The sequence below is a fragment of the Trachurus japonicus genome, chromosome 4 (assembly GCF_045865225.1).
Source record: "Trachurus japonicus isolate A0001 chromosome 4, Traja_1.0".
Lineage (NCBI taxonomy): Eukaryota > Metazoa > Chordata > Actinopteri > Carangiformes > Carangidae > Trachurus > Trachurus japonicus.
This window is the reverse complement of record NC_140910.1, coordinates 14,023,943-14,046,522: the sequence shown is the minus strand read 5'-3', so window position 1 is coordinate 14,046,522 and position 22,580 is coordinate 14,023,943. Positions and strand designations below refer to the sequence as shown.

At 41.8% G+C, this 22,580-nt stretch overlaps 3 protein-coding genes across 9 annotated transcripts in view; 1 reads left to right on the top strand and 2 right to left on the bottom strand.

Moving 5' to 3' along the window:
- Positions 1-6,034, top strand: part of atf6 (activating transcription factor 6) — a 29,329-nt gene extending 23,295 nt beyond the window's left edge. Inside the window, exon 16 of the mRNA XM_085774156.1 lies at positions 5,517-6,034. Within this exon, the coding sequence (XP_085630282.1) occupies positions 5,517-5,713 (197 nt within the window). The 3' untranslated portion in view covers positions 5,714-6,034. The remainder of the gene's footprint in view (positions 1-5,516) is intronic.
- Positions 6,035-8,182: 2,148 nt separating this feature from the next.
- olfml2ba (olfactomedin-like 2Ba) lies at positions 8,183-16,633 on the bottom strand. 2 transcript variants are annotated; one of them, XM_085774147.1, is made up of 8 exons: positions 16,174-16,633; positions 15,781-16,044; positions 15,458-15,565; positions 14,086-14,247; positions 11,735-11,960; positions 10,420-11,433; positions 9,426-9,602; positions 8,183-9,334 (listed from the first exon to the last, which is right to left on the bottom strand). In XM_085774147.1, the coding sequence occupies exons 1-8, from the start codon at positions 16,339-16,341 to the stop codon at positions 8,718-8,720; spliced, it is 2,736 nt and encodes a 911-aa protein (XP_085630273.1). In that variant the 5' UTR covers positions 16,342-16,633; the 3' UTR covers positions 8,183-8,717. The 2 variants fall into 2 exon arrangements, with proteins under 2 accessions (XP_085630273.1, XP_085630274.1); XM_085774148.1 differs by having other exon boundaries at positions 15,781-15,973; positions 16,174-16,616.
- A 305-nt stretch (positions 16,634-16,938) lies between these two features.
- LOC146988620 (torsin-1A-interacting protein 2-like) lies at positions 16,939-22,580 on the bottom strand. Of its 6 annotated transcripts, XM_085774149.1 has the most exons (12): positions 22,463-22,580; positions 21,752-21,873; positions 21,031-21,162; positions 20,750-20,860; positions 20,253-20,384; positions 19,963-20,094; positions 19,699-19,809; positions 19,423-19,551; positions 19,099-19,218; positions 18,804-18,932; positions 18,420-18,560; positions 16,943-18,223 (listed from the first exon to the last, which is right to left on the bottom strand). In XM_085774149.1, the coding sequence occupies exons 2-12, from the start codon at positions 21,801-21,803 to the stop codon at positions 17,457-17,459; spliced, it is 1,956 nt and encodes a 651-aa protein (XP_085630275.1). In that variant the 5' UTR covers positions 21,804-21,873; positions 22,463-22,580; the 3' UTR covers positions 16,943-17,456. The 6 variants fall into 6 exon arrangements, with proteins under 6 accessions (XP_085630279.1, XP_085630275.1, XP_085630276.1 ...); XM_085774150.1 differs by lacking the exon at positions 20,750-20,860 and having other exon boundaries at positions 16,944-18,223; positions 22,463-22,579; XM_085774151.1 differs by lacking the exons at positions 19,423-19,551; positions 19,699-19,809 and having other exon boundaries at positions 16,944-18,223; positions 22,463-22,577.

The following is a 22,580-nucleotide window of genomic DNA, read 5'->3' as shown; positions in this document are numbered from 1 at the left end:
CTGTTTAGTCCAAACTGTGCCACCTACAGGTGAGGAAAGTCATGGCTCGTGCAGCTGTCACACATCCACCACATGCAAGGATGACAGAAAATCTAAGCACTTTTGTTTTTGAGCAGACCAGGCAGACCATTCACTGTCATTGTTGCACACAACAGCTGCCTGCTGGTGATGAAGAAGTCAGATTACCTTTGAGTAAATACAAGACCCCATTTTAGATTGTAGAGCAGAGACATTGCTCATCTAGACTGGTTCGCTTCCTTTTAAAGAGCACTAGTGCTGTCCACAGCTAGTCAGTGTGGGTGGCAATCAGTGTTCCTTTGGGGGGGTTTAGACTGGCCCATTTGAAAAGCAATCACCCATTTATTTGACTGTCCGCCCTCAAAAACAAACCCAAACATTTTAACACCACCATAGACGAAGCTTGCCGCAGTATCTCAACACTTGATCAGCAAAAATCCTGGACCGCCATTGGCGCCTTTGATGCCAAATTGTTTTCTATGAATCATCAAAGTTGTACACATGTTCTCGATTAGAATGAGCTCATCATAACTTGTCTCCATGGCCCCTCAGATCTGCACAGATTATCAATGCAGCATTTCAGAGTCAGGTCATCGGAGGTTACAGTGGAAAGAAAGACTTATATGTCCAAATACTGCAGTTAATTATCAGGTGGCTTCATTTTCACAATGCCTGCAGGACAGTGAACTCAAAGGAAACATATCCAAGAGGAACCGTTTATGTAGGGTGTGAGCAATTAGGAGAACAGCCAGTTGTTGTTGGCTATTTAACTGGCTTTTTTTTTTTTTAATCAGAAATCCTCTTGTTCCTCTGATATTTCCCTTCTCCGCTTGGCAAAGCACCAGCAACAGATTTGATTAGTGTTTCAACCAACTCTGCAGTGGAGTGAGTCAGTGGAATATGAGCCTCTTACTCAGCATGGAAGACATGGCCATTGTGTAATAACTTCTTTTTTTTCTGGGAGGTGGAGGGGTGTGTTAGAGATGAAGATTGATGAAGGTAAACATTGTTCTTGGTTGGTCTTGTCAGGGAGGAATGTTAAGGTCTGTGCCGGTCAGATGGCCCATTGAAACAGCAGCAAATAGTGAAATCCAAGACCTGCCCTTCAGCTAATTGTTGAAATGGCCAAACAAAGGTGGCATTCAGGGAGTGATATCAGGTCTGGAAAGAATCTCAAAGAAAGAGGTCTTCGATTTGCATGATCTGTCACTGATGCATACCATTTGCCACAATTTCAAAACATTTTCTTCTTTTGTGCTTTTTTTCTGCTCATTTTATGCATTAGTGTGTTTGTGTCTAATATGCTGGCGAGATCATGTGGTGTCTTTTAGAGAGAAGCCTGACACCAGTTTTATATTAGCACACATGCAAAGGTTCAGTAGCTTATGTTTCAGATGCCACATCTTCTCCTCTGGGTAGATCCTCATTGACCTGATGGAGAGGACTGGAATTTAAAAAAAAAAAACACAAGATGACAAAGGGTGACAAAAGAGTGACAAAGGATGGTGGTGATTCTGTAGCAGCATCCCCCCTCCCAATGTGTCCCCCAGATGACAGCCTCCAAGTAGCATTTTAGATGTACTGTTGTCTTTGTTTGAAGCTGTGAAGTGATTAAATGCAAATGTGCTTATTCAGATGGATGAGACCCTCAGGAAAGCAGAAACATCGTCCTCTTTCTGGAGCATGAGCGCTCAAGAGCGGAGGATAATTCTTTCCAGCTTCCTTCTCGCTGCACTCCTTTAGGAATGCCTTCCTTCTCCAGTCACTAAATGGTTTTCATCTGGAGGAGGTGAACAGACTTCTGCTAATCCGAAGTGATCACTTGGTCTGTCTCGGTCAATAATCGAACGTCGAAGATTGAGACTTTGATGTGAGCCGTCGTCTGTTTCTGTCTAGCTGCGTGTCCACGGTTCAGGGGCTCTGTTAAAGTTACTTGACCTTGACCTCCTTGATTCTCTCTGGAAAACATATCTGGCTGAGCGGTGGCTCCTTATAAGGGCCGAAGGGTGTGTTTATTTAATGATTCTCTGAGTTTGAAAGTAGCTCAATCAAGTGGAAGTGACATGTTTGGAGGAGAGGAATGTTTTGCAGATGACATCATTTACAGGTGGATCGACCGCGGGTCTGCAGTCTATTTGCGCTGCTCTGATATTGTGCATGTGCATGTGCAGTGCAGCTAACAGGCAGCTTTCACCGGGGGTTCAAGGTAGAGCTCCACACACCACTGAAGGAGCTGGGGATCAGATTTTCCTACTCCTCTAATCTAAACAGAAAATCCACACCAGTCCAGAGTGTGCACTCACCAATGCAAATGTTTAACCCCTTGCCATCCTTAAATACCCTAAATAAGATTTTCCTGCAGTATGTCATTTTTCCCATTTTCAAGTTATGACCAGCTACCTCCAAAACGAATGGCATTCCCATCAACCTTAGCTGTGCTTTGTGTTCTTTGCCAATACATAAATGTTAGTATGCTCACAGTCTTTGCTAAGATTGTGAATTTGTCAGTCTTTGATATGATGTGAATATTAGCATTAGCACTTAGCCCAAAGCTTTGATGTGCCTATGTACTCTTTTATTTGGGGCATTGACAGTGAGACTCTGGACTACGTTTTTAGTGGTTTCCTTGTGTGGTTGTTCATTGTAAAATATTCCACTCATTCATAATTCATATAAAAAAGTATCCTGTCATCTTGTAAATAAAAATGAGTATATTAGAGGAATTTTCCAAAGAAAAATGTTCAGGAAATTGGATGGATTAGTTGGGTTTGCAAACGTCTAAATCACCAATTGGCATCTTATTAGACCTCAGTGTATTTTTATTGAGCCAAATCATGTCTTGTACTTTTGTAATTATATTTGATGATGAACTGCTTCCTTTCTCATTTAAGGAGACTGAGACCAAAAAAAAAAAATCTTTCCTCGTGTGTCCTCACAGTCTGTGCCAGTCTGGCAGCCACCATCCTCCCTAGATGCACTCTCAGATTTCCGTAGATGCATCTCTGCCAGACATCGGGCCTTTATCAGCACACACCAGCTCACTGTGTCGCTGAAACTTTCTGGAACTTCTCCAGATGGCACCAGTAAAAGGGGGGAAGGAGACCATGCAGAGCAGGACGGTAGATTTGGCAGCCTCTTCAAAGAGCTGCTGTTTGAAGTTGGGCCTCGTGGCTGTGTGTTTGTGTGCTTCCTCTTCCAGTGTTCAGACCTCTCAAGCAGTTAGCTGAAGAGAAGTTAGACAGTCTGGTAATTTGGTGAAAGATGGATGTAAACAGTGCGAGGGTCTTGGATAATAGTTGAATTGAGGCCCACAATTTACAATGTGCTTATTTTGTAATTGTGGTGCACTTCCAAATTATTTTGGAGTGCAGCAACCACTCTGATGTGTTATCTCACTGAGTTTCAGAACAAAGTTAATGTCAACCTGCAGTAATTGAGGTCCAGCATTCACTTCACAACATTGTGCCTGATTTGCAGATATAGCACCTTTTTATGCTCTTAAATTGGTCAAATATAGTTGTGAGTGTTTGATTGTTTTAATCATAGTAATTATGAGCTAAGAACAAGATGTGTGGGTTGTGTTGTTCTCTCAGCAAAAACTGCAAAGCCACACAGATTCTGCAAAATAGAATAAAGCTAACTATGAAGGGACTGGTAAACTCCACAAGGTGCTATCACCCTCCACACTGTTGCATCTTGTCTCACTTTTTATCATTGCTATGGTATTTTAAAATATATTTTTAAAAGTACCTTAGTGATAAAGCAAAGTATTTCATAAATATACATTTAGTTTAAGACAAAGAATGTTGTTGTTTTGTTCTTTTTTTTTTTTTTTTTTGCACCAATACATATGGCTAATGCTCTGCACTTCTTATATTAGTGAAATTATTAAAGTGGTGGGAATGTCAGACAGGCTTGTTTTGCAGTGAATAGAATCTGCACAGGGTGAACAGTGCAGCAATAACAGCCTTTCAACTGAGGAAGAAGTACATCTGTTGTGTTCTCATAAAGCCATACGGAGATACACAGGGAATAACTTTTCCAGCTCGTCTTCAGACAAAAGCCTGATTTAACGCCGACGTAGCGTGACAAAGAGTTAAATCTAAACCCAGAGGAGGATTTCCAGAGACGTCTGCTGAGACACTGAAGCCGTTTGAAAAGCTCCAGTTTCTATACAAAGATGCAAAGGAGGAAGCTGAGCCGTAGATGAAGTCATGCTCAGCATTACGTCCACCAGCCGTCTTAATGATATGAACACCGGTGGAATCTTCCTGGCTGCGGAAGGAGCCATTGTATAGTCTCTGTACAATCTGATAAACTCCCTCTGTCTACCATGGAAACAACGCGGAAAAGGCAGACGTAGCTGATGTCTTGCACAGGTGTCTCCGGAAAAAAAAGTGCAGCTTTAAAACAACTTCCAGTGCTCTCAGGCATTTTTAAAGACGCCTACAGCTCCATATCTGGGTCATATAACGGTGCACTAAAACTGACTTAGGTGCGTTTGGCTTGTCTGTGCACCACATGGAGAATGTTGCTAATTCTGGGTTACTAAAGAAGCCACGAGTTTTCAAGTTGACAGCTAATGTAAATACATGAGGGAACCATCAGCAGCCTGTTAATAGCTTTTCCTTTAAATGATTTGTCAAGAGTGTCCTCTATAAAGGATCTTCTTCCTCCAGGGCTGAGTAAAGTTAGGCTGTGGGAAACCGCAAACCACTGACCATGTAGTTGTCTCAAGGCCAGCATCTCTTCCCAAAGTCGAAGTTCCCAAGATAAAGCCAGAGTACGGTAATTGCTCATCTGTAGGTCAAACCACAGGATGACCTTGAAAACAAAGATGCATTTAATCTGTGACAACAATCTTTGTGTTCATCATCCATACACCATCTGCACTCTCTGGGGTTTCTTCAAACACAATAGTCTGACTCATCAACATCAATCTCTTACAGTTTTCACTTTTCTTCTGTGAGCCGAACAAGACGCCTGAATGGTCCTGACTCATCATCACTGATAGCTCTCTCTGTCTGTCTCTCTGTCTGTCTTTCTTTCCCTCCCACGCTTTTGCCAGGCTTTCTTCTCTCTGATGTGGATGTCCTGCTCTTGTTTAGAGCTGTTTTGTTTATCTCCATGTAGGAGAACTCCAGCATGTGACTCACCTCTGGACTCCATCTGTAACCAAGTGTCCGCCTTTACTCACTGCCGTTCTCTGTCCACCCTAAAACTGCCTCAAACAATACTCCTTTATACTCCCAAAATACTCTTATCACATCTCTCTACAGCGAGCACGGCCAAAAGAAACTTGCCAGTAATAATGATGATGTGGAATCGTGTTTGCCAAGTGCTGCTTTTGCTTTGCATTGAAGTTTGCGCCGTGCTGCAGATCCTCAGTTGATGGAGCGTGTACAGAATGCAGATTAAACTGGAATACCTCCTTAATTTATACACTGATTGCAGCGTCAGTGAGTAATAACCCCTCTCCTCCTCTCCTGCCCGTACAGACAGCGTCATCAGAGGCAAAGAGTTTGAGGTGATGATGCAGATCGACTGTGAAGTAACCGACACCAGGATCCTCCACATCAGGTCTTCCACCATCCCACCTCTGCTCCGAGTCAACCGCACAGACACATTTTACCAGCACTCCGCGACCGACGGCCAGGCCGTGCCTCCTGTCGGCGTGTTAATGGGGTCGGCCTAAGATCACCATCAGCACCTGTGTTATTTATAAGTCTTCAAAAGAACACATGAAGGCAAAGACAGGATAACGTCTCAGCTTGGGCCGCTTTTATTTTTGGTTCATGAATTCGAAAGCAATTGTGCCTCCCTCTCACTTTATGTCCGTGAAGGTTCTCAGTCATCCAGGTCATCTTATTCTTGTGGAGTTGTAGTAAAAAAGCAAGGACCTCTTACTTTATGTTTAGATGTGAATTGATGTGCTCTGTAGAAATCCTTAGGCGTTATACAGAGGTCGCTCGAAGCTTGTCAGCACCCGTCAGCCACGTTCTGCGTCAGGGCTGATATCCAGTAGCCTCGTAAACCAGCCTCTCGCGGAAGTGCATTTCATTTCATTCCGAGGGAGAGTCTGGCCTCATCCCCATTCTAAGCGTTTGGACTGAAACCCTCAGAAGGCCGAGCCAATCAGCGTCGCCCGCTGTGATTGACACAGCACGTTGGCCAATCAGGGACCGACTGGTGCAAAGCCCCGTCACTACACCAACTTGCTGATTGGCTGAATGGGGTTGTCTGTCAACGCTACTACCAAAGATATTAAACCGTCTTTGCTACTACTCCCGCCCAGCTCCCGCCCACCCCAAACGGTTAGAGGGGGGATGAGGCCAGACTCTCCCGAGAAATTAAATGAAATGCATTTCCGCGAGAGGCTGGTTTACGAGGCTAGATATCCAGAGGTAGTCTGTGATAGGGTCCGAGCAGACGTATGCTGCTCCTTGTGTGGCAAAACTGGCTTCTCCCTGTGACCCCAGACGCCACACATAAGGGTAATTGCTTCACGGCAGGGGGCAGAGCATTGAACCCTGAGTCACCCCGTCATAACACAAATACTTTTACCCCATAGCGGCTCTCCTCAAGCCTGCTCTTTTATTCCCTATTATTTTCTGGGCAGAGCTATGAAAACAAATTGCTTTAAAACCCAAGATTTAATACTTCAAACCTCAGTTAAATACAGACAAAATACATTAGTGTTATCAATGTTTAGAATGACAACCATTTCTGTGTTTGTACCTTAGCTCAAAAATGGAAGTGCTATAATTGTTTCTCATTCTCAGTTTGTCTTTTTTGACTCTCTAAATAAAGCTAATTATTTTATTAGTGAAACAGTAAGAGATGCCAAGTTAATTACATGAGACATTCAGTAAACTCAGGAAGTCAGGTGATCTGTGAAAGCTAACAGGCTACACGCTATGTTTTTGGTTGGTTTCCACTAGGTCCTCTCTTTTTTTTAAGCATTGGTATTGATGAAGAATTTCAGTTTCTATTTTTTTGGGTCTTTGCACTTTGCTTCACTTATGAACAGGTTTCTGTACATATTTATTTCTTTTACAGCTATGGAAATTTGTGTGATGTGGTGCAATTTGCTCATTTCTACTACTTCTGCCACAATTTATTGATTTTATTATTTGCTTCTGATTATATTTGGTGGGTTTTTATTCCAATTAACCACAGAAAACTAAAAAAACATATCGTTTGTAGAACATAACATGTCGTAAGTGTCAGTGGGTGAACTTGTAGAATTTTTATTTTGAAAGAATCTCAAATAAGAAATGTCCAGAAAACCACTAGTGAAAAACCGTTTGAGTCCTGAATTTGCCCTCCAAGGGTTGAATTGTACTTTTATTTGGTGCACTGAACCAGTTATTAGGATTGCAAACGACTGGAAATTCTTACTTTAATAGGTAGATTTTAGCAAACATTTGCACTATAAATGCAGAATCTGGGAAGTTCTGGCTTTAAATGCCTTATTTTTATGTGTCTCTAAACCTATTTTGATTTGGGGTAAAATTAATATAAAAAAAAGAAATTATACATCATCAGAATTACTAACTTTTTCCTTGTAACTGGTCACTTATTGTACATGTGGATAAACTTCTCTATTTTTGCTGTCTATGTGAACAGATGGTTATGTTTTAACGCAACACATGCCCATAAAACATTCAGAAAAAAAAAAAAAACTTGTATTGTTTGAACCCAGGCTTTCTGTGTGTGTGACCTTTTCCCCATTTGGTTTTAGAGATATATTTCATTCTCCACATCGTGTTCACTGCATCCAACTGTAGCTGGGACAAGACAAGAGTACAATTAAAAACTTGTGAGGTTTTTTTGTATTTGTGTTCTGTTATATGCATAAACCAAAATAAACACTGGATTTTCTCTAACTGTGCCTTTGTGTGCATCCTTTTGGCTTTTGGGAGAAATCCTATGATTGCATTTTTGTATTTTTTGTTCAGCAAGTACAATAGATGAACTGTTCCTATGTATTTTTTTCCACTGCTACTCAATTGCAACAGTAAATTACAGGTTTTTACACTCCTGTCTTTTTTCCTGCCTGGTTTCCCTGAGTCTATCCTCAGTCTTCCAGTTGGATTAACACCCACAAGCTATAATTAAAGCCACTTTAACATCAACGATGGCTCGCCAAACAAAGAACACATTTTCCATTAGTATTTCCAAAGTTTATTGTGGTCTCCTCAAAGCAGTCTGATATGGAGCGAGTAAGTGCTTTCACAAGACAAAAGACCTGTGGTATATGATGCAAAGAAAAATGTAATATAAAATAAAGTGTATAAAACAGAAAAATTGAATTTTTCACAAAATGTTAGGAATATATTCATAGAGAGCTTTTATGAATTCTTTTTTTGCTGTGAATTGCTTTGACCCAAACCACTGATTCATTCTCTACATTCAGTTATCTCATAAGGCTTTTTTTTGTTTGTTTGTTTTTTACAGTATTACAATATATACAGTACAACTTGATGTGTTGACTGAGGAATCAGGCTAATTTTTTCACTTATTTCAGGTTAAACCTCAAACATTTTTGATAACAACAAAGCATTTTAATCACAATATACTGAAGTTTATATGTACATTTGGCCCCCATTAGTCTCCATACTGACGGCCATATGTGGACTGATCTACAATCCATTCAAATCATAGAAATAACTTTTAAAATTACTACTGTCAGATCCTTACTTAGGGTCTACATAGGCAAACTTAATGTTGTATGTGACTTGGTGTCCATTGTCCCACGCATACAACACTCCCTCCCTGGGATTGTAATCAATCTGCGTAGTGTAGGTGTAGTTGTTGGTGAAGGGCATTCTGGGAATCATCTGAGTGTTTGTGTGCGTGTCAAAGGCGTATTCCAGGTTGGCGTCCTTTTGGTTGTTGCTGTCAACAGCGTAAAGGACACCGCACACGATAAAGCAGTTTCCGTAGTGGTTCCTCCTGAGCCCAGTTCTCCAGGTAGTCTCCCTCTGCATGCTCAGGTCTGAGGGGTCCAGGCGACTCAGAACAATCACTTCCTGTAAGAAGCCTTCGTCATCCAGCGCTGGGTAGATGATCCACAGGCCGCTCTCATCCACTGCAAAGTCGATGTCGGAGTGACTACGCCACTCCCATGGAGATGACGACTCTTCGAAGAGGGCGTCATGCAGCATTGTCCACGAGGCCACGTAACGCTGGCGGAGGTCAAACTTGATGATATCGCGGGAGAAAGCACGGTTGTAGTAGAAGGCCCCATCATAGACCACGTGGCCTGTGCCAATCCAGTTGTAAGGCAGCTTGTAAGAGTTAGTAAAACGGCCTGGAAAAGATCAAGAGGAATGGAGAAGCATGAGATTCATCAAAGGAAAACAAAATATAACTGAGGGAAAACTTGGACTACTGGTTTTTACCTTGTTTGAAAACTTCTAGGTTGCGAAACTCAAGTAGGTTGTTTCCATAATAAGAGTTTGTGACATAAATTTTGTCATTATCAGACTTTGGATCCTTCATCCACGCTCCTTCATTCCTGCCATAGGTGTTGTGAGTTACTGGCTCAGAGATTGTTGCCAAAGTGTCCTTACACTCCCCTGTAAAAAAAGACACAGAGAGCTGTGAGTGAGGCTTTAGCAACAGTTTAACATCATCCAGGCCTACGTCAAGGAGTCTGAAAATAATTAGAGGCTTTTGTTGTAACCAGCTTGAATCATGGAAAGTAGGTTGCCACATAAACGGAAGATATACACAGAACAATTTCTTGATTACTCTCAAATGACACTTTGAAAACTGTGAAGGTATGATTCAGCAAATCACAGGTTCTGTCTTGGCACCATCTATGTTGCTATAAGATCTTGTACTTTGGTAGCAGTGTTGCTAGTGATCAGCTTGTCAACTGTTTGGTTTCGGATAAATAACAACCACTAACAGTTGAGACATCCATAGTCCCAGAGGATGAAGCCGGCTGACACTGTTGAACTGGGTTAAATTATCTGTAGGCTACAACTATGTTCTCATTAGCCACTGTATTTTTTTTTTTTTTTGTTAAATGTTGGCATACTAACACCAAACTATGAGTGTGACTGCAATAGAAATTCTTATTAAGGTAGAATTGTCATTACTAGCAGGTTAGCCTGTTGATGGTATGCCAACTTGCTAACAGTAGCATTCAGCTCAAAGCACCCACTGTGCACACGGAGCTGCTTGCATGGCTGTAGGCCGTTAAGTCTAGTTTCAATACATTTCTGGTTAGCAAATCAATGTCTGACACTGTATCATCATTTTTTCCTGTTCCTCCACTCTCAGAGGAACAGAAAGTCGTCCAATCTAAGGGAAAGAGCTGCAAATTTAGAAGTGCCAATTACATTTCCTATGGATAGCAAAACAGACAATTTATTGTCTGTTATTTACCTGGTTTTTGTGAAGTAGTTTCTTCCTGTCTTTGCATTGGCTCGTCCAATTCCAGGTGTTCTTCCTCCCCCTCATCCTCTTCAAAGCTGATTTTGTATTTCTTTTTGACCTGGGCTGGGTGCCTGGTGGTAGTAGTAGTAGTAGTAGTAGTGGTGGTGGTGGTGGTGGTGGTGGTGTCTGTAGAAGAGGTAGCCTCAGGTGTGGTGAACGGCAAAGTGGTCGGTTTCTGCGTGGTAGGAGGCAAAGTTGAAGCTGAAGATACGATGGACTCGGTTTCTTCCTCTGGAGTTGTGGCAGTAGCCTGTGTAGTGGTGGCTGCTGTGGAAGCTGTGGTGGGGTTTACTGGTGCTGAGGTCAGGGCAGCATGGGTTGTGATGGGCACAGTGGAAGCTAAGCTGGTAGTTGAAGCCTCTGTGATTGGATTTGGTGCAAGTGTGCTTTGATCGGCTGCAGTACTGCCTGGTGTGGTTTGCATAGGAGTTGATGTTTCCATCATGGTGGTTGGTGTGTTTCTTACTGTGAATGCCGTTGGAAATGTCTCTGTAAATTCAGGGGGGTGGGTTGTGTTCATTGTATTTTTGGTTGCTTCCTTGGTAGTGACACTTGAGGGGGCACTGACTGGTTGATCCATTAAGGGCAACTCAGTGGTTCCAACGGTTACTCTAGCGTGAGATGCAGAGTCTGTGGTTCTGTTTTTTTGTGTAGTAGTGGTTGTTTCAAAGGTGACATTTCCCATTATGGATGTGTTACTCTGTGCATCTGTAGACACATCAGCCGAAGTGGTCTCAATGCTGGCACTGATGGATCCATGATGAGTTTCTGAGGTGGACTGAGTTTCTTTCAGTTTTGTTGATTGGCTGGTTTTCTTGGAACTGTGCAACAGAGCTGTTGTCTTTGGTCGAAAAGATCTCGGCCCCGCCCTTGTCCTGGGACGAGGGACTCTGTGCTGGAGAAGATTCTCCTCAATGAAGAGGTTGATCGGGCCATCACCACTGAATCCATGATACTCAAAAACTGAACAGACAAAGAAAAACGTTTTGTCAGGTAATCTGAAATGGGCAATTGTGAGTTAATGTGATTACAGACAGTGCAGTAACATAACATGTGTGGAGTTAGTCATCTCTGACCATGCAAATTACAGGGCTGAAGTGTTGTTACAAATGGCTTTGTAAAGACACTATTAAAGTTGCCACCGCAGCTCACAGCAGCTCACAGATGCAGCTTTCACTTTCAACAATAAAACCACTGGTGAGTGGAATAGACCATAGCTTTAAAACATTTTGTTGAACCTTCTTGAGACAATGCTTGCTCTTACAGTTTTCTCCAGGCTCGCCGTCGTCTGCTACCATTGGATCTGGCTCAGATTTATAAAAAGTCATTCCTCTGATGATCATGCCGTTGGGGCCGGTCTTTGGCACCTGAGAAGTCTGCTTGTTAGCCGTGTGTTCGGGCAAATGAGGTTTGCCCTCTGTGGTCTCGGTAGACACATCACTCTGCAGGAAGGACAAATTTTCCCCTATAAACTTCTCCTCATATTTTCCCTGTTTGTGGACAGATGGAAACAAAAATATATATAAAAACATATCACAAACTACGCTGATACCAGCAGCACAAAATTATACAACTACTTCACTGACACCCATCTTTGACTCTGGAACACTAAGAGAAACCCTATCAGAGTAAAATGTTTTACTTCAGAGGAGATATTAATCTTTTGTCTTGGTTAGTGAGCTTCTGGGTAAGCTATGACATCACTGCAACAAATGAAAAGAAAGAAGCTAGTGTTAGACAATCAGATGGACAGTAAACAAACTAACTCATTATAACTTCAATTGAATGTAAAACTAAGTGTTAGCACATGTAAACAGTAGATAATTCTTCCCTGGCAAGGTATGCGCATAATGGGCTGTCGCAATTATTACATAATTATTATCATTACGAAATTATTTGAGCTGACAGCAATTATTTTGCACAATCGTTAAAATCATTGACAGCCATCTGTAAAAAATCTTTCCATCACCATTTCATCATTGTCTTCCACAATTTGACGTTTGAATGGTGCCCTTTTAATGACATCATCACATTGCGCCCCCTTCGTCTTCTATGGTTTAATCGGTGGAGCGCCACAAACTGTTAATAGTGAGGTGCTTCATTTCTTATATTCAATTACCACATTTCAGTGAGCATCTATCATAGATTTAGTTGCATAGCCTAAAGGCAAACAGAAATGTAGTTTTTACTTTAATCTTCCAATGTGTAATGCCAGTAAATGGCTCTTCTTCTTTATAAGGGGTATGTACATTATAAAACTATGCATTAAATGTATTTAACTATTTGTATGCCAATTAATCATTAATCATTAACTAAAATGGCATGATGTGACAGCCCTGTGTGCATACAACTGCAGCAAGAGCAGCTGGTCTACAAACTGGAAATAATGTTTACATTTGACATATTGGGTCACACTTTTATTCCTTCAAATGAGTTTGTTTAACACGTTGGATCATCTGATTGTTTACATTCATGTAAAACAAAGTGCAACCCAAGTTGGAATAAACCTGAATAATCCTTTAACAAAAATGAAACTTTTAACACAAAATCATTCATTTTAGATTAATGACATTTTTTATGCTTCAGAGGCTCTCTTGAGAAACATATTAACCTCGTGAATCACTTGCATGAGAAGCAAAGGTCCACCCAACACTGCTGGACATGCTCTCCATTTTATACTTCAGTTGCCATGGATCAGCGCCCAGTGGTCCAGTTACTGGTCTGAGATCTGCTATTGTCCACTGGCACTGCCAAACTTTACAATTACCTCAGCAACTCTTTCACACATTCTTGGTCCTTAATCACAGAGACAGTGATTTTTATGAAGTAGGTGGTGGAAAGAACACATAATTGTTCCTTTTGTTTTGAAGGAAAAAAGACACAACGAAATGTTTTACCGGCCTGAGCAGCAACATGTGAATTCAATCACTTTACTTGTTCCTTTCCTAAATTTAATTCAGTCAGCCATTGTCTGACTTCAATAAATTAAACCTGACACAAATCTCTTCAAGGATTACATTACAATAACATACTGGTGTGAATAATTGTTTATACTGTAAAGCTTTGCAACTGACATAAAATAAGGTGGTAGAACTTCACTATGTAGCACAATAAATCGATACCTTGACTAACTGAGTAAATCTGTCCCACTTACTAACAGTAATTATTTCATATTTACTTGTTGAACATAAAAATGTATCTATTAGATTAGATGTATCTATTAGATAGGTGCCTTTAATTGTTTAGAATTACAAAAAAAATGTATGTATAAATATTTGTTCAATTGGGCTAATTGCTGTATAATTTGTTATCATACTACTGTGTAATAACAGTCTAGTCTGAGATTGTAATATACATTCATTTTTAGGTGGTCATTAACTTTTTATACAAGGGCTATAGGATATTTATTGGTGTTACTTGGAGCAATTTAAGTTATGTGTTATGTCATCAAGTCCTAACTGCTGACATGTAATTACTGTAGGCTAAGTACAGAAGGCGTGTTTTAGTTAAGTTGTTACTTGTATGTTATTGGTATCACAGACGTTATACCTTACCACCCATCTTTCCCTCTATACTAACCCCGTTAGTAAACCCTGAAATATATGTCACACTTACATCCGGGTTCTGATAAACTGCTGCCCCGCTGATCTCACTAAGCCTCTTCTGGTCCGGATACCGGAGGGGCTGAGTGGTGGGTGGGCTCTCAGTCACCTCAGCCTGAGTAGGAGGGCTCTCCTGGGGCTTCACCTCATTTGTGGTGCTGTTCAGAGACACCACCTTCATGCAGCCGCGGGCAAATCGAGACATTGTTCATGTGTTTAATGGAAAATAGGCTGCATTCATCCACAGTAAATAATCACAAACAGAAGGGAGAAAAGTCAAGTGGAGTCTTTTCACTGCAGATCATTTGACTTTGTCTTAGCAGGAAAAGACATGTAACCAATAACATGGACAATCACTGTGCTCTCTTCAAGTGTCCTCGTAAACCATGACAGTGAGCCAGTGTGCACAACACCAGGACCCCGACACCGAAGCAGCTGAACGGAATTCAGTCGTCATTGACTTAATTGTTAACACCTGCGCTTTCCCTCCTGTGTCATGTCAGAATGTCCTCGGTGATAAAGTCTGTTTGGATGCACAGGATCTCTGCTGCACTCAGCCAGAGTTCACCATCTTTTGTTCTCACTTCCCTTTCTTTTCCACATATACCCCCTAGAATAGGCACAGCTAAAGATAATGACAAATAATGGATGCATTTCATTTGGTCACAACTGAAGCTGTGTTTTCTGTGTCAAGATTACGCTGGAAAGGAGCAGTTTCGGGAAGAAATAGCTCCACCCTACAGTTTGTAAATCACAGATTCCTTTGCTGGAAACCAATCAGTGTTTTTAATCCAATCAAAATGCACAAAGATGTTTTTTTTTTTGTTTGTTCTGAGCTAGTTTTGGAAGTCACAAATGATTGGACTCCAGTATGATGGAGCCAGTTGCTGTAAATGATAAGGACCATTGTAATTTTTCTGTCTTCAAATCAAATTATCGGCTGTTATTTTGGTCTGGAGGTTTTAGAACACGGTTTTAAAATTTACTGATTAACAGTGAGCCCATGGCATACACTTCTCTGTGTGGGGAGGTAACGTGTTTGGGCAGGACAACTTTATTTGTGTATACAGGGCCTGGTTACACTAGAAAAACTGCATCACAAATCCACCTGAGGGGATCTAATCTGTCAAAAGTAATGTACTAATGTAACTATGGAAAAGAAAACAGAGACACTACTTATTTGTTCCATTACAGCAGGCCATTGTTTCAATGGGAAATAGAGCTTGCATGGGCACTTCTTACTGCAGGTCCTGTCCATAACAAATCTGAAAACTGATTATTGTCAGATTGTTTTACTGGACACAGTGAACCCAGCACAGCCACCACCACCAAGTTTGTGCACGTCATGCCAACATATTTGCTTTCCTCTTGCACTGGTACTGTACCTTCTCAATGTGATCCACTCGGTCCAGGAGTTTACTGGTGATGGAGTGCAGCTTCAGTAGATCCATGCCATAGAAGGAGCCCTCCAGCAGCTCAAGGATGGTAGACAGCTAAAATGATCAAGTGGATTCCGTCAAAAAGGGGTTTACCAAGACATAGCCTACCATGCGTAAAATAGGCCCATCCCAACTCTGAGTCTGTGTTATGAATTAAATGAGGGGTTATCCTTCATTGAATGTGATAAATCGTGATATCCACGCCTCCAGCGATCCAAGGCTCTCTGGGCCCTGGTGCATATGAAAAAATGGACAGGATGACACTTCACCTTGACATTCTCTTCTCCAGCTTCCCTAAGTTTTTTCAGCCTGAACTCTCCCTCGCAGGGGTTGACCGCGGACGGAGGAGCGATGCAGGCGCACTTGCACTCGGGTCCAGATGTGATAGTCTCCACAGTGTAGAAGTCCTGTGCTGTGGCGCTGCCTTCTTCTATCCGCCGACAGGCGCTCCTGCTCAGGGGTCTGACAACACATTTACACCGACAGTCAGAGCCTTCCGAGAGGGCTTTCACTTTGTCATAATCACCCAGCAGCTACAAAGAGAAGAGGACGGATGTAGTTTCCACCATGCATAATAAGAAACGTTTGAATTTGAACAAATGTTGAAATGTCCATAAAGGACATTGTGTAAAGAAGTAAAGAAGGTGGGCATGTCCTCCTACCTTAGAGAGGATGCTCTCCTGGCCATCCACCTCCTCCTGCAGTCTGTCGTTTTGCTCTGCATTGCTCGCAAGTTGTGCCCTGGAATCTGCAGCCAGGGCCATAGGCGCTGCAAAGCCCCGCGGATAAAACACACAGCACGTTACGATGAAAATGCATAATTTATACATGTTGTGAAGCTCACAGAGCACCGAGGGTAGAGTGAAGGTATGCTCAGCAGGCACAGCCTGTCACCAGTTCACGTAGGTCCTAAGAAAACTTCATAGCCTACGTCTGGCTCCGGATTCAGAGAGGTGCATCCAAAACGTCATCAGATCTGGGGCTTTACGCATTACAGCGCCATGTCATCTTCTTCATAGTCGCAGTGAATGCGGGACGATGAGTCCAGAGAGAGCATGCACTCTGAGAGAGAACAGCCGGCATCTGCTGCAGCAGCAGCGCTGACAAGAGGCGGACCTGCTCAGACTGGTAAGGAGGAGCTGAACTGCTCCACAAGACATGTCACAGGGCCAGCAGCAGCTTATTAATAGTTATCGTAAGCAGGAATAGCACTGCAACTTTAAGTATAATCTTCATCTGTCTCATATTTACCTCGCAGTTAAAATGCATATTTCAAGATAATGATAATAAAAAAGAAACAACCTGTTGCATTGAATTGATTCTGCTCTGCTGCCTCTGCAGCTCAGTCTCAGCTGAGGTTGTGCTGCCCTCTATCTGCAACATGGTGCAACAAAAGGTGAAACTACAAATTTTAACATGGACGTTTATTTGCAGTGTAAGGCACATACTGTATATCATTGTGTACTTATTTCCCTCCATCAAACTTCTGTCAAGAGTGTCGCATTGAGCATATGTATATAGAAAATGGTACATGAGATGCTGAGTTAAGGTAATTAAGGAATAGTGCCTATGCAAGTTTGAGAATCACAAAGAAATATCATAAAAATGAATAAACTGTGTTGTGAAGCCAAAAGAACAAATATACCAAGTAACATCCTTCTGATTATTCCCCATAACAGAATAATATTCTGAAATTAAATAAGTGCCACAGACTTTCTGTCAAACATTTTTCATGTAATTGAAAAAATATTCCATAATATACGTAATTTATCTTAAGTTCTTATTTTTTATTTGATGCCTTCATCTGTAGTGAGCTTCAATATATTAAGAAACATTCGGGTCTTTAAAATCTCTCCCAGAATTGTCCCAGATCATCAAGTGAGAGATTTGATAGAAAAGGTGGTAGTTCAGTAATTAAACAGAAAGTTCAAGCGAGAGTGCATATCTATGTGTCCTGGCACCCTGCGTGTTCAATCCTTTCATCTGCTGCCACAGGAAGGATGAGGTGAGAAATACGGCTCCAAAGTCCACCATACTTGTCAAGGTCCATTCTGTCGTAAGACACAGGGCTGCTATCAGAGAGGAACTTCTTCTTAAGGTAGTCATCCACCATCTCCTCCAGCGCACTCAAACGGATGTTGGCGGTGATCTCCTCTTCTTCCTCCAGCAGCACTGTGAAGATCAGAAAAGTCTCCTTGTAGGCCGCGTTCTCATGGTCACAGTAGCGATAGAAAATGAGCGTGGAGCCTGGAGGCAGCTCCTCGAATCGGTGAATGACAGCCGTGCGTTGGCCTCCCTCGAAAGCTCTTTGCAACTTGCCGTCAATGTCCAGTTTGACTTGGTCGCTGTCCTGGCTGGCTTTACTGGCTCCATCAATGTGGAGGGAGGAAGAATTATAGGCGGAGGAGAAGGCGGAGGCCAGGCCCCGAGCCAGGCAATTCAACGTCTTCTCAGCTCTGAGGCCGGCGGTCAAAATGACGCTCACTGGCTCTGTGGGCTGGGCCGTTTGGAGGTGCCTCTGCAGGTGGATCCTGGTCCTTCTCCAAAACTCAGGCTCCTGGTTGCGGAACTGATTCTGCACTTTATCCATCTGTCTGGAGAATTTGATGCTTACATCGTCTCTCTCGGGTGGGGAGTCAGACTGGTGGAATTTAAAATTGTAGGCTACTAGAAAAGCGCCCAATACCAGGAATAACAGGATCATTACAGCTCCTATGGAGAAAGGAAACATGTTTTATTTTACCTGGAACATAAAAGAGTAATTCTTAAGTTTTGGTATGATCACTGTGTATCAGGTAAAACATAGGATACAATGTCAGAAAACTATATATTTTTTGGATAATCACTGAGGTAGGATTGTAAACATCACAACACTAGAAACAACACAGGTAAAAAGTAAGAAGATTACCTTTTTGACTAGTACTCTGTGGCACTGTGGGTTCAGTAGTCTCCTGTGTTGTACGGCCAATGTTTTCAATCTCATTTTTCTGTTCATCTTTTTTCGGTGGCCGTGCTTTACGTTGGCGGGTCGTGTCTTGACAAGTTTCAGCTAGACAGTGGAGGAACAAACAGATAAACATAAACCTCTAAAACATGAAAAAAAACAAACAGAACAAAAACAGGCTGCTTTATGATCAAGTGGTTAGAGCACAACCCATGTTGGCACTGCCCAAAGCACTGATCGCTGTTTCAAATCTGGACCGTGATGATCTTTACTATACATGTCATTCCTGTTTTACTGTCTCTCATCAGTGTTTCAATAAACATTGAAATGAAGGAACATCAGACTCACCATCTCCTGCTCCAACGTGTCTAAGTTCAAAGGATTCAACAGATTCTGCTTTGGATTCATCCTTTTTGTCTTCTTGGGCCGATGCAGAGATTACAGGTTCTTTCTGATTCTTCCCTGTGTGGTCCTCCCCTGATAAAAAAAGAACAATTAACAATCACATTTTAATGGGGTTTAAAAACAGCTGGCGTCAAAAGACTTGCAGTTTTAAATTGTATTGTATTAGAGAACAGGTTCACAGCAGAAAGTTAAAAAGGAGGCAGGGACTGAAATGTCAGAACAGACAGATTGGACTCACCATCTCCTGCTCCGGTGTTTGTGTGTGGATAGGAACCATCAGATTCAGTGTTGGATTTGTCTTTTTTGTCTTCCTGGGCTGTTTCAGGTTCTTTCTGATTCTTCTCAGTGTGGTCCTCCCCTGATAAAAGAAATACAATTAAACGTCCACAACTGCTCACTCATCAGTATCTTAACACATTTTAAATGGGGTTGGCACTGCCCAAAGCACTGATCGCTGTTTCAAATCTGGACCGTGATGATCTTTACTATACATGTCATTCCTGTTTTACTGTCTCTCATCAGTGTTTCAATAAACACTGAAATGAAGAAACATCAGACTCACCATCTCCTGCTCCAACATGTCTAAGTTCAGAGGATCCAACAGATTCCGCTTTGGATTCATCCTTTTTGTCTTCTTGGGCCGATGCAGAGGTTACAGGTTCTTTCTGATTCTTCCCTGTGTGGTCCTCCCCTGATAAAAAAAGAACAATTAACAATCACATTTTACTGGGGTTTAAAAACAGCTGGCATCAAAAGACTTGCAGTTTTAAATTGTACTGTATTAGAGAACAGGTTCACTGCAGTCACTGAAATTTCAGAACAGACAGATCAGACTCACCATCTCCTGCTCCGGTGTTTGTGTGTGGATTGGAGTCAGTGTTGGATTTGTCCTTTTTGTCTTCCTGGGCTGTTTCAGGTTCTTTCTGATTCTTCTCAGTGTGGTCCTCCCCTGATAAAAGAAATACAATTAAACTTCCACAACTGCTCACTCATCACATTTTAAATGGGGTTTAAAATTGCTATGGCAACAAAAGTTTCATTATCAATCTCACAGTATTAGAGAACACAGGGAAAGTTCACAGAACAGAAACATCAGACTCACCGTCTCCTGCTCCGGTGTTTGTGTGTTGAGAGGATCCATCAGATTCCGCTTTAGTTTCATCTTTTTTGTCTTCCGGGGTTGATGCAGAGGTTGTTTGAGGTTCTCTCTGATCCTTCCCAGAGTGGTCCTCCCCTGATAAAATAAGAACAATTAACAATCACATTTTAATGGGGTTTAAAAACGGCTGGCATAAAAAGACTTACTTTCACTGTATCAGAGAACAGGTTCACAGCTCAACGGTTAAAAAGGAGGCATCGACTGAAACTTCAGAACAGATAGTTCGGACTCACCATCTCCTGCTCCGGTGTTTGTGTGTTGAGGGGATCCATCAGATTCCGCTTTAGTTTCATCTTTTTTGTCTTCCGGGGTTGGTGCAGAGGTTGTTTGAGGTTCTCTCTGATCCTTCCCAGAGTGGTCCTTCCCTGATAAAATAAGAACAATTCATCTTAAGTATATTTTTTGGCTTTATTGCCTTTATTTGATAGTACATAGTGAGATAGACAGGAAATGAGGAGGCAGAGAGAGGGGGAATGACATGCAGGAAAGGGCTGCCCGATGCGGGATTCGAACCGGGGCCGCCTGCGTTGAGGACTGTAGCCTCTACATGGGGCGGCCGCTCTAACCACTGCGCCACGCACCGCCCCAAACACTCACATTTTAATGCAGTTTAAAAAAGACGGGTGTAAAAAAAAAAGTTTTTTAATCTCACTATTATAGAACAAGTTCACAGCAGAAAGTTAAAAAGGAAAAAGCGACTGAAACTTCAGAACAGACAGATTGGACTCACCATCTCCTGCTCCGGTGTTTGTGTGTGGGTAGGAGTCAGTGTTGGATTCGTCCTTTTTGTCTTCCTGGCTTGTTTCAGGTTCTTTCTGATTCTTCTCAGTGTGGTCCTCCCCTGATAAAATAAATACAATTAATCTTCCACGACTGCTCACTCATCAGTATCTTAACACATTTTAAATGAGGTTTAAAATTGCTAGGGCAACAAAAGTTCCATTGTCAATCTCACAGTATTAGAGAACACAGGGAAAGTTCACAGTCACAGAACAGAAACATCAGACTCACCGTCTCCTGCTCCGGTGTTTGTGTGTTGAGAGGATCCATCAGATTCCGCTTTAGTTTCATCTTTTTTGTCTTCCGGGGTTGGTGCAGAGGTTGTTTGAGGTTCTCTCTGATCCTTCCCAGAGTGGTCCTCCCCTGATAAAATAAGAACAATTAAACTTCCACAACTGTTCACTCATCAGTGTCTACACTACTCCCACATTTGAAAGGGGTTTAATCATGGTTGGTGTAAAAAGATTTACAGCCTACAGTGATCCCAACTTGGCACATTTAGAAATTTTCAGACAAGATTACAGTGCTGTTGGCTTAGGGCTATTCTAAGGCCTCAAGGTCCTGATCAAGAGCTGCAGGACTTTCACCACATTGAGGCTTGCTTACTGTACATCATTAGACTACTTTCATTACATACCACTAGTTACGGTAAATCTGAATATTGAATTTTTGTAGAATATTGTTATTTAAAGTATCATTATTTCATTGAATATTAAATGGTATTAATTTGCTTTTAGTTGTGTCATAATTTCTGTATGAATTTGTGTGTTATGGTCCAAAATATATCTGGCGAGGTCACAGCGGCCCTGACCTTTGAGTGGGAAGTAAGTGAGCAGTTGTGCTAGATTTAATGCAGTCATCACAAGGTGTTCCTGATATGTCATGATCACAAGAACGACACCACATCCAAGAAGCCAAAAACGTTTCGTGGGGTGAATTTGACATTACTTACCTTTAGCAAGCTCCATGGTTTCAATATTTTTCGGGGATTCAGATGAAGACATTTTTCAGAAGATGTGTGCCTTTGGGTGATACCTGTGTTTCAATCAAAATGGATCGCGGGATTCTTGAAAGCTGCATAAAACAAACGGAAACTTGTTTCTACAGCACGACATAATAGCTTTCACTTTATATTTCTCTCTAATGAGTCTCGTCACATGTTCAGAGTCCAAATCGATGTTGTAAAACTGAATGTAACCGTGAACTGGTAGCCTAAGGGCTGAAAAGCATTGTCATATGACTCAAAATTCCCAAAGTTATCAACGAAAGACTAATAAAGAAAAATAAACATTAAAGCCTGCAAACTTACAAAATAATTCATTCTCAAGCTCAAAGCTGATATCATTGTTTTGGTGTCTTCTGTATGATGTTTTGGAGACTTGTTTACGACTGAATTAGCTTTGCGATGAGCCAGTAAATACCCTGAAGAAGAAAGTTGTTAGCTATGATTAGTTTGTGGGAAGCCCTGCCTATCAATAACCGAAATGATGAGCATATGTAATATCTGAACGGTGAGCTAATCGGCTAGCAGGTTAACTGACAGTTCAGCAAACCAGTTAGCCACCAACACACGGCTCCAGTCTGCGGTAAGTTAACAGCCTTCGTTCAACTTTTACTGTGCCCTTTTAAGAGAAGAAACTTTTCTCTGAACTCTCATTCTTACCAGATGTTCCGGCGATCACATCGTAATTGAAACGACCCGTGTAAGTTAATGTTTCCTTATCTTGAGAGCACCATGGACTGTGGCAAGCGGAACCTATCAGCCCAGCAGCGTTTATTTC